This window comes from Anguilla anguilla, chromosome 3 (genome assembly GCF_013347855.1).
Source record: "Anguilla anguilla isolate fAngAng1 chromosome 3, fAngAng1.pri, whole genome shotgun sequence".
NCBI classification, from domain to species: domain Eukaryota; kingdom Metazoa; phylum Chordata; class Actinopteri; order Anguilliformes; family Anguillidae; genus Anguilla; species Anguilla anguilla.
This window is the reverse complement of record NC_049203.1, coordinates 26285904-26297921: the sequence shown is the minus strand read 5'-3', so window position 1 is coordinate 26297921 and position 12018 is coordinate 26285904. Positions and strand designations below refer to the sequence as shown.

Below are 12018 nucleotides of genomic sequence, written 5' to 3'. Positions count from 1 at the left end.
TCATGCAAATATAATGGGCGTATATGAATTTAATAATGTCAACGTTCAAGCTCTGCTGATGCACTTTTATTTATTTTTATTATTTTTACTTTATTTTTTTAATTTTAAAGTGCCAGTCTTGGTGGCGTGGCAATTATTACATCTGTGTTGACTTACGCACTGTATGCCAGCAGTTAAACCCAAGGGGCCAGTTTTCGGTTCTCAACATCAGCACCAGGTGTAATGTCGCCCCTTGCTGATTTCTGGGATTTTTGCTCAAAAAGCCAGTTGCCCCAGTGGGCTCCATTCATATTCGACAGCAAAAATAAAATGCTTACATTCAAATATTGATGTTAACTATGTCATATTTGCGCATCCTAGTAGCAGACTTGCATGATGTAATGCACAGGTTTCGGAAAGAGAAGCCGAAGCATTTCTAAGGTGCATTTATGGCAGAAAGTTGAGAACATGTATAGCTAATATGACATTGAGATGAAAAATATATGAATACATTTTAATTAAACAACATTTGGACACGTCATAATTTCATCGTTTATTTATTTATAATAATTGCATGATTAAAGACCATCTATTTACAGTATATCCATGTTTTAATCTGAATTATATAAATGGAATGATCCTCAGCTTTAAATCAGTCGCATCATATCGAAGGCAAATTAATTCTATGTCCAATAATATATTAAAATGATTATGATTAAGCTGAAGATGGTGGAATATTTCGGTGATCCTTGATAATGAAATTAAAAATTAGGCAGAAAAAAACTACCCAATTAGCCCAATTGCCTTTCTTATGCTGTTTGCTCTCATAATTACGGTGCTGCCAAAAGTTACCTATGACGAACGAACGAACAAATTAATTAATTAATTATTTAAACTGACTAATTCTAGCTTTCAGATGATGCTGAAAATTTTAGGAGCTTGCTAATGTCAGTTGTAACAACATAAATAGTTTGATGTGGTCCAAAAGTACTTTTTTCAGTATTGTACAGTTGTTTGCAATTTGTCAATATGGGTGCATTTTTTTCAGATGCATAAATGACTGCATTGTTGTCAATCTTGCCAATATGAAAACTGCCATTTAGTTATCACCCATGGAGAGGTGCGTAGTCCTCACGTCACTGCTCTGCGCTATTCTCGTTGCACACGTGATTAGGCATGTGATCAAAGACACAACTGAGAATGCCTGTTGAGCGAAAAAAGTGTACTTCCTGGTTTTGTCCTAGGACGTTGACAAGAATTTTGTCATAATTTTAGTTGACGAAAACATCACTGGCCTGCTGTCCGGTGGAAATGTTACAGTACAAAAAGTCAGTGAAATAACCATCACAACAAGCTAGGACAATAGCTTGCCTAGGCCTACACAACACATAAGACCAAAAAGCACAAAAAGGCATTTTTGAGCACAGCGGCTCACATTGCAGACTAGGTTATGTACAGGCCTACAATGTGTATGTTATTAATTTATAGATTTCCCAACTCATTACTGGGCTACAAGTTCACTTGTCAGCTAGCTAGGTAGAAAGTATTATTACAGCCGTAACCCGCATGAAGTTTCACCACATGCTAAAAATCACCTTACAACTTTTATACTTTTTTACTACCTTGACACTTTTGTTCTCCCAAAAATCTTAAAAGCTTAAAAGGGGACAATGTGTGATGAGTATCCCCAACCTAAGACTCCAGTGCTCATGCTCGCTCATGGAATGCTGCCTGTTTGGAATGCAGGACATTTCAAAATATGCATTTTACACGAATTCACGTACTGTACATTCTGAGACACGTAACTATTTTTGTCATAATATCCTGACTCACTAGATTTATGCCGTTCATAATTTTATTTGTGAGTTCTGATCAAAACAAATTGTTGGCACACGGACAGAAATGTATCACAAATATGTAAAATGCGAGTTGCAAATATGCAGAATGAATTCACAAATATGTATAATGGGTTCACAAATATGTAAAATTTTGGTCACATTTTACATATTTGTGAATTCATTCTACAAATTTGCAACTCGCATTTTTCATATTTTTGAATCCATTCTACATACTTGTAAAACCCCATTTGCAGATTTGTGAAAAGATTTACATATTTGTGACTTTTGCTACAAAATACCTCCATATTCATGAATCCTAGGATTGGTAACGCTATTATAAACTAGACAGAGAGTTTTATTTAAAGAGAAAAACTGATTTTTTAAAATTATTTTATTTTATCCTTATTTCCTCGAAACCTGTCCATTTTGACAATTGAACATTGGTCAAGATATGGTAATAAAATATACTGGATCAGAAAGATACTGCCCCACTTCACATTACAATGGCAAATATACAAATTATTTGGCTACTGGGTGACTCATTCTGTTGAGGTACTGTTCTAGTGCACAAATGGGCTCCACAGTCTTGGTTTGAATGTTGACCATGCTACTGCTGACTGAGGCTGGCATCCTCAGGGAGCAATGCACAAAACCCTGACCCAGGGAAAGGGACAGTTTCATTGAGCCTGGATGACAGCGTCTTATCATGCACTAGTGACCCCTTCTGGTCGATCAGGCGTGGCGGTTAATCTGTTGAGCTGTACATGAAGTGTCTCCAACTCATGCCTGTGCGAGTAAATGTGGCGTGTAAAGAAGCAGGGCTCAGCATCACATGCTTCAGAGAAAAGCACATGCTTGTCTGCACTCTCCTGACTCAATAGTTTACAGCAAAGAATGCTGATGATGCAAACAGCTGGGAGTTCCAAAATGGGGAGAAAAAGGGTAAAAGCACAAAAAAAAAGAATGATTCTTTTTTCAGTTATCGCACTATGATATATGAAATATGTGGGCCATTATATTTCTCAAAAATAATACATCTATTCTGTAGTCTATATACACTCACTGGCCACTTTATTACAGTAATTACACCTGATCGTTGATGGAAATAGCCTCCTTCTGCAAACAGTGGTTCATGTGTCTGTAACTGAACATATAAAGCGTGCAGGCATGGTGAAGAGGTTCTTTTTTTTTGTTTTGTTCAACGAGACATAACAATGGGCATGATGTCTAATCTCAGCGACTTTGACCATGGTATAGCTGTTGGTGCCAGACGTGGTGGTTCAGCATTTCAGAAGTTCACGCACTACAGTCTGTAGAGTTCAGAGAATAATGTGATAAACAAAAAACATCCAGTGAGTGGCAGGTCTGTGGCCAAAAACAACTTGCTACTGACAGAGGTCACAGGAGAATGGGCAGACTTGTTCAAGCATGCAGAAAGGTTGCAAATGCCCAAAAAAGAGCTGTTCACAACAGTGGTATGCAGAAGGACATCTCTGAATGCTCAACGCATCAAACCTTGAAGCGGACAGGCTACAGTAGCAGAAAACCATACCAAGTTCCATTCCTGTCAGCTAACAACAGGAAGATGAGGATACAGTGGGCATGCGATCACCAAAATTGCATGACTGAAGACTGGAAAAACATTGCCTGTCCTGACAAATCAAGATTCCTACTGCACCATGCAGATGGTAGGGTCAGAATTTGAAGTAAACAGCATACATCCATGGATCCATCCTGCTTTGTATCCATGTTTCAGGCTGGTGGTGGTGGAGTAAGGATGTGGGGAATGTTTTCATTTGAATGCCACAGCATACCTATGCATTGTTGCTTGCCATATGCATCCCTTTATGACTACCCTTCGTCTACCCTTGTGTATACTTCCAGCAAGATAATGCTTCACGTCATAAAGCACATGTCATCTCAAGCTGGTTCCACGAACATGACAGTGTCTTCAGTTTACTCCAGTGCCCGGCACAATCCCCAGACCTCAATCCAATAGAGACTTTTGGGATGAAGTGGAATGGGAGGTTCACAGCATGAATGTGTGGCTGAAAAATCGACAGGAACTGCATGATGCTGTCGAGTCAGCATGGGCCAAAATCCCGAAGGAGTATTTCCAGAACCTTGAATCTATGCCACTAAGAATGCAGGCTTGGGAAAAAGGGGTCCTACATGGTACTAGATAGGTGGCCTAATAAAGTGGCGGGTGAGTGTATATATCAGATATAATATGTATAAGACAAGAGACCCCTTAGCTGAAATACCCTTCATTGTGCCTCTGAACTGTGCAGTCAGATTGACCACTTATTCTCCACAATTCAATCTGCCAGGCAAGCTGCAGCAGTCACTGAGCCAGGAGGACTGTACAGCTGAAGCAGCTCAGCTCATGCAGGTCTCAAGTATTCAGTTCAGCTGAGGAGTGACAATGCTATGAAAGTATTTGTGTAGCTGCTGATATCACTTGCCACACACGCACCTGCCAAAATGTTGGCGCCCGCACTGTGTAGACTCCTCCTCACAGTAGCAACTGTGAAAGCTGTATTTTTATTTGTTATATTATGTGCTGTTATTACTAGTGAATAGGCTATTACCTTGCACTAACTAGCTTGTAAGATACAATAACAGCATTCATGGAACTTTGCCAAGTATGAAAGTTCTACGACCACAACCAATGGGTAAATAATGTGGCATATCTAACTTAATTTGGAATTACAATTAATTAAACGAAAAGCATTAGCTAATGTGCTTTGCTGCATACACCAGTTCACGACTTATGCACTATAAGTTAGCCTCATCCAAAGTGATAAGATGTAGGAGGCACTATTAGCCTACATTGTGACTATGTATCCAGCCCAGTGTTGCAATGTGGCCAGTATTCTTGGACAAATGGGCTGCTTTGAAGATAAAGTCATAGGTGAAATTAATGAAATTAAAATATCAAAGCCAAAGAAAGACTGCCTGACCAGTACTTTTATAATTATTACACAGTTTGGCAGCATCATTTAAAAATTCCTTATCGTAAAAAATTAAAGCAATGACTGTTCACTGACCCCTTAGTACAAGAACATACAGGGGTGGAAAAAGTGAAACGTAAACAAATATAAAACATAAAACAATTGCCACACATTTGTTAGGCAAAAGTGTAACCTTGTTTTTCATCTTTCAAGACAACTTACACCACTAATTTTTAGCTTTGTTTTAGCTTTGAGCTTAGATTTTTGATTCCTTATGCTAAATAACATTCATTAGTGGTTTTGTTTACAAAACTTAAATTTCATTGTTAGAAAAAGTTAAAATTGAGTAAAATTTTTAAATACAAATTGGCATAACCTGACTGCAAAATTTAAAAATATAAGCTATGCTCCACTTAGTGAAGCAAGTTGTATTCAAACTTTTACAGTGTGGTTTACTTTTTTGATGAGTACGTCTTTTGATGAGTATGTCAGTTAATCATAACTGACCATTACCATCATATTATTACCAAATAATGATTAATTAAATGTTATTACATTGTAAAAAAAACGTGGCCTTGTAAATGTGACAATAATACAAAAGGTTACAATGTCTAATGAAATTACTGAATATCACTGTAGTGATTATTTGAGTTGGCAATACCAAAATAAATGGCTGTAAGTCCAACAAATTATTTTGTCTGAAATTTACTTAAATTATTGAAATTTATTACATGAAAAGAAACGATGATTTGACCAACAAATAACATTGCTTAAATTATTAAGATTAGACCAGGTATAATCCTTGATTTAACAATGTATTATTATACATTCCAAATTTAAGAAAAATTATACATCCGTCATTGTTCTGAAGTTAGCACCGCCCACTTTCCCAGACTTCTATTCGGCGCCGCAAGAGTCAGACTGATATTGCTAAATAAATGCTGTTACAGCTGTTGAAAATGTCCAAGGGATACAGTAGTAAAGTGTGCTAAGCAGTAGCTTCAATGTAGATAGTTAGTGAGTTGAGGGTGAATTCACACCCCTGCATTGTGCTTAATGAAACGAGTGCTGCACACCGCAAAAAGAGTGAGAAAAGAGGAGTGCAGTTCATCCAAACTGTCAAATGTTATCAAAAACATATTGGTTTTAAATTGGTATTGCAATGAATTAGGTTGATTCAGAAGAAAACAACACACAGCTTTGGATGCACTCGGGTTTTCCATAGTATCTACTCAGGATTTCAGTGGTATCTACTCAATTTTGTTTTTTTATGGTACTTTAATTAATCAGAACCACCCCAAATTACCGGCTACATTTACTCCATTTTTGATGTATATGTAACATGATTTCCAAGCATTAAAATCAACTCGATAATCTTTAGCATAAAAATGTTACAGCATTAATATTGAGTACATTGCGGTTCAAGTTTTTAAAGTATAAATTACATATTTGCCGTGGGGCTGCACAGTGGTGCAGTGGACATAACCTTACAGCAAGGAGATATCTTGAATAAGCTCGAATCCCAGACAGCCCCACCCAACGCACACGGGAATAGGTTCCAGCCCCCACATAAACCTGACCAGGAGCAAGAGAGTATAGAAAGTGGATGGATGGATGGAAGAAATTGCCATTTCCACACCGTTTTTTTTAAACCCCACGAACACCTTTTTATGTTGGCCCAGTGTAAAATTCTTAGTTACATGAACTTGTTCATTTTGGTTTTGAATGAGGTTATAAAATGTAGTTCACAAATATTTGACATTTTGTTAGATGAAGAGCACCATATGAGTTAATACAACTGATGTATGGTTGCTGTGCCAACATAAAAGGCCTGTCACTGGAGCTTAGAATGTATAATCCACATAACCTTGAACCTTGAAAGTTGAGCAAACTTAAAAGTGGCATTGTAAACAGTTACTTTTTTTAGTTGGAAGAATTTTAATCAATTTTAAATCTTTTAAATTTATTTTTTACAGTCAATCAGGTTTTCTGTAAAGATATGAATAAAGAGCAATAATGCATATTTTATAGGCCTTTATCATTAAAATGGAGTTATATGCTGATGTCACTTTTGCATACCTTAATATAAAAAAATGCATGAAGCTTAAAAATCAATGCATTCAATGCAGTATAATTATCATTTAGTGTTATATCAATTCTAAAAGTTCAAATAAGTCTAATAATAACTATCCAGTAAATAATAAAATCTAATAAATTACTCTATTACAGTTAAAAATGCAACTGTATATTAGAGTTGAACATTTTGCTGTGAGTGAAGTCCTTTCTCAGCGAATGTATAGGAAACAAATGCCATTATGTGAGCCAGTGTTTCCCTTTCTTTTTTTCTTGCCCTAGATAGGCCTGCAAGCTCCCCACTTGATTTATTCATTTAACATAGTTAATAAACTCAGGATAAATAATGTACAGCTTATGAAATTGCCTTGTTCCAGCTCACAGCACTGTGTGGAGTAAAAGCTCTGAAACTCAGCTGTAGCCGAGAGAGAGAGAGAGAGAGAGATTGAGAGAGAGAGAGGCTCCCCCCTTTTTGCCCTCTTATATCACTCAGGCAACTTTACTTCTCTGTGGGTTCAGACTGTGTGCACATGAAACACAATTTCCAATTATGGAAATGCATTAAGAGACAAACCTCTTAATAGCTGTGGTGTCATAAAATGTCAACTGCTTGATGCTTTACTGCAACATTATTAAAGATCCATTTCCCTCTTAGACAATGGCCCATCTTCCATCCTTTTGTCCTCATTAATATTTGATTTCTGTGGTCTGCCACAATCCAATCTGACTGCTAACATGCAGGTATCATATGAAGAATTTCATTGACTATGTAATTTCTAACCATGTAATGACAAAACCTTTCTACATTTAGAGTGTTCATTCAGCCACATGATAAAAATGTATACTTACTTAATTAACAAGAAGAAAAACAACATTTTCTTAATGTATATAATTTATGGACACAAAATTGTGCAGGTGTCTGTGACAGTGTACCTTTTCTGCATGGCACATCTGATTGGGCAGATCACAGAACAGTTGGACCACTGATTGGATAAAAATGCTAATTACATGTCGATTATACAGTACAGTCAACATGATCTCCAGATGACCAATACCAATTCCTCCTCTAGTGGGCAGTATAACAACATTGTTTCATTAAAATACCTTTAAAATCTAATTTTAATAAAATAGGTTTTATCTCACAATTTTTGGTTCCTTTGGTTCTTTATGAATAATATAGCTCTTAAAATATTATTTTGATTGCACAGGAACTTTAATGCAGCTGGATTAAAGTTTTTGGATATGTGACGGGAGACAATTTGTTTGGAGAGAATGCATTACTTAGAGCACCAATATGGACAACAAATGAAAAAAGGTTGAAATGTATCATACGGAAAGAGATGCAATAAGATATATTCAGAGTGCTTCCACTGAGAAAGCTTTGTCTAGTCAAGCCTCTCTGGCTCTGTAGACACTACAGTAAGTGCACTAAATTACGTGCAGTACATCATGATATTTCCTATAATTTTGATTGGTAAATTGACTGTTAATTCAGAGATCAGCCATAAAAAACAGATACAGTTGTAGAAAGCCCAGCGCACACTAATAAGCATGGAGCACTGTTCTGAAAAAAACACATATTCCCCTTGCGCCGTTAACCCAGAAAAAAAATTGCAGGGTGGCGGACACCGTGACAGAAACAAAAATCCATAGCTTTGTTCTCTCAGCTGGGCTCGGCAAAGATCCGCTCCAAACAAAAAGCAGAAAAGGGCAAGTTGCTTTCAGGCTCTATCTAACCTTCATCTTAAGAAATTATCATGAAAAAAATACTTTTGGCTCCTTTCCCCAAGGCCTACGACCAGAGGGGTTGTTAGTTGCACTGGTACAGTGTCCTTTGGCACATGACCGTGCTTGCTATGGGGGGGGGGGGATGTATGAGGGGGGGGGGTTGTGGTAATACACTCAAAGGCCAAAGGCCTTGGGGTGGAAGCTCTGTTTTCACCTCATAGTGTACAGCAGGGTGCCGTCATCCTTCAGCCGCAGAAGCTTGTTGGGAGTGGTCATGTTGTGGGCAATGGATTTCTTGCCGTTCAGGAAGAATGTGTCAGGGGTCCAAATGTTACTGGCGAGGAGGTTGTTGAGAGGTAGCATCTCCATCGGACCTTTAAAACGCAGCCGTTCGTCCTTCCAGCTTTGCCGGAAAAACACATCAATGGTGTACTCCTGGAGCAACAACAACAATGACAATGCTGTTGTATTATCCGTTTAGCCTCGCCCCCTACATGAATTTACCAACTTTACTGCTTACACACATGCTACACAATGCAAATAGCTATACAATGACAAATTCTGACAGTCAAATATTAATACTAGCAAAAAGTCATTCTTGTACTAATAGAACAAAGAAAAGTGCACTTCATTTTGATAGTTCAGTCATTGGGAGACAGAGAAATACAGAATGTAACATGCTGTGGTAGGATATTTATGGTCTGATACATGTGCAAATGCATTGCATTCAATTTACAAGTGACAGATCCGTTTGTTTCCATTAGGGTCTTACCATTTCAGTGTCTGAAACTGGCCCGAAGCTGGTGACAAAGATGTTTGTCTTAATCTCGGTTACCTTTTCTGTGAAAAGGTTGCAAACAAAGTGTTAGTTAGTGTTAGTAAGTGTGGGCATTGCATTAAATGTTTCAGTTTGAGCGCAATCTGATTTACTTTGTCAATGTCAGAGGTGTTTACAGTTTTCCCCACCAACTGGAGGACAGCAGGGATTATTTTCCATGTACATTATATTGCGTTTTCATGTGACACATACTGTACAAATGTTATTTTGATAAGTTAAAAGGATGATTCAATAAAAATATCAATGATGGTGAACACAACTTAACAACGTGTCAAATGTTGCAGACATTATATCATACCATATGTGCCTCATGAGAGAAATAATGAAAAAGGTTTTCATAAAAAACTACTTAACCCATTGATTAAATTTAAAAATGAAACATTCCCTAAAAACAAGGTTAACTGTTTTGGGATATGCCAGATTTGTACAAAATTACACACAGTTTTAATTTGAATTTTGCAAAAATTTCCCTGTACATATCTGTAAGTACACAGCAGAGATTCTGAATCTGTACACTATGTAGCGGATTTGTATGTGTCCTTTTTCATAAAAAAAGGATTGTGTTTTTTTTTTTTTGCAAAAAGTGAATGCATTACTTTGGTCATGGAAATGAACTGATCACTGCAATTGTTTCGTTGTATTACTGCCTGGCTGTTGTTCCTTTGAGCAAATGCACAATGAACTTCTTGCTTTAACAAAGAAGTGGCAGTGCTCAAGGTCATCCACTTTCAGACAAGCTATAATTCAAAGAATGTTGGCTGTGCAAATTCAATTAGTTCCCACAATCACTTTGTTTGATTTTTGTATCTCTCCTTTTCTGCCTTGCTACACACAAACACACACACACACACACAAACACGCACACACAGCAATGCGTATATGCGTACATATGTATACAAAGCTGCTCAACAAAAACCAAAAACTGGTCCTTGCAGACAAATTAACTGGCATCCATTATGCAGACATTTGAATTTCTTGCATTTAACTGGACATTTTGTTATCTAAATGTAATTAAAATGCAATTGTCAGACCCCCATAAAACATCAAGGCAAGTTCCCAAAAAGACTAATTGAAATAATTACTTAATCTTAGCAAAATCCACTCTTCATCTTAACACAATTGAATTCACAAAGTTGGCTAACACTAATACACTGTTAATCCGACTACACAGGCACAGTATGAGTACTGCATTTCAATGTTGTCTCAGGGAAAAAGCCAAAACATTGTTAGGAGTGCGGGTGGTCGTAGTGGAGAGAGATGTCCACACTTTTTTTCGTGCATACCTCCAAGTCCAGGTCTAAGCCTGTTGTCATATCCATCAAGAAGTCCATCCAAGATCCTAGTGAATATGGTGATATTGTCATTTGTTTCTGCCTCTTTGAGTGTCCCTGCTGTAGTCTGGGAAAGGCTGTTGAGACATTGAGAGATGTATTATCTGAGTATTAACCGAATTAACATTTAGGTTCAAATGAATGCAACGCAGGTGGATTTAACACCTGCGCGAAACCGCAGTTTAGGACATCTCCGTGTTTGATACTAATTTACAGAAAAAAAGTTTAATCGTGCCTCACCTCAGACGGCAGGTGATGCTCGCAAGCAAGAGAGAGACCAGAAGACTCTTCATTGCAGAGGCGCAGAGAATTCCATCGTCCATTCCTGAAACAAATGACGTTCAGAAACACAACTATGCGTCTGTTCAACTACAGAGAGATTGAAGACACTCAAATGCACGAGGACCCAATTACCCGTGTAATTTGATGAACTAGTGTTGTGTATGGACATGTATAGTTGTAGCCTACTTCGTGTGTGGAAACCGATCTCATCTCATCTTTATTTATTGTAATAATAATAATAATAATAATAATAATAATAATACTAAACAGGAGTACAAGCAGCAGTTGTAATAGTATACATAGTTGCAGTAGCTACTGCACATTAGTAGTAGCACAAAGCAGAAGATAATTACACTAATTTGTTCTCCAGCTTATTCTTGAAAAATAATAGTGTTGATTTATATCCAGACATTGTTTTATGTCGTTTTCTTATGAACGATACATATCTCATAATATAATCCGTAATGATGAGTCCAATATTGTCCTGTAGGGACGTGATGTGCAATATACATTTTATTGTTTACCGGTCATTAATTCATGATGTATTGTTATAATATAGCCTAATAGTGTAGCCTGCACGAAGCTACCACCATCATTGGTCTTTTGGATACAACAGTTGAACGATATCTTTACCAGAGGTCTGCAGTACTTCAAATCGAAATCCGCCACATTCCTAGTTCTCCGTCTCAAAATGATATCGAAATTACGGCTTGCGGAGATCGAATTTTTTTTTAAATTAAGCCTGAAATCTGTTCAATCACTAACGCACATTTTACATTCTGTAACAATCCATGGAAATGGTCTGTGTTCTTGGTGCATTCTTTATATGAATTCATTATTTTCCCTGTTGTTGCATGAACCCAAAAACCACTCATATTGCAGTAACTGTGTGCAGCATTTTAAAAGCCTTTAGCATATGAATTCACAAGGAATGCTATATTATCTACATACACAATCCTAATTCCCCAACATACAGTATTACAAACACACAAAGC

At 37.2% G+C, this 12018-nt stretch overlaps 1 protein-coding gene across 5 annotated transcripts in view; it reads right to left on the bottom strand.

Annotated features, from left to right (window-relative positions):
• Window positions 1-12018, bottom strand: part of gabra5 (gamma-aminobutyric acid type A receptor subunit alpha5) — a 56963-nt gene that overhangs the window by 31969 nt on the left and 12976 nt on the right. For all 5 annotated transcript variants that reach the window (XM_035410435.1, XM_035410431.1, XM_035410434.1 and 2 more), the window contains exons 2-5: window positions 10982-11066; window positions 10694-10818; window positions 9345-9412; window positions 8787-9007 (exon numbers count right to left, since the gene is read on the bottom strand). In XM_035410435.1, the coding sequence (XP_035266326.1) occupies window positions 8787-9007; window positions 9345-9412; window positions 10694-10818; window positions 10982-11064 (497 nt within the window). In that variant the 5' untranslated portion in view covers window positions 11065-11066. The remainder of the gene's footprint in view (window positions 1-8786; window positions 9008-9344; window positions 9413-10693; window positions 10819-10981; window positions 11067-12018) is intronic.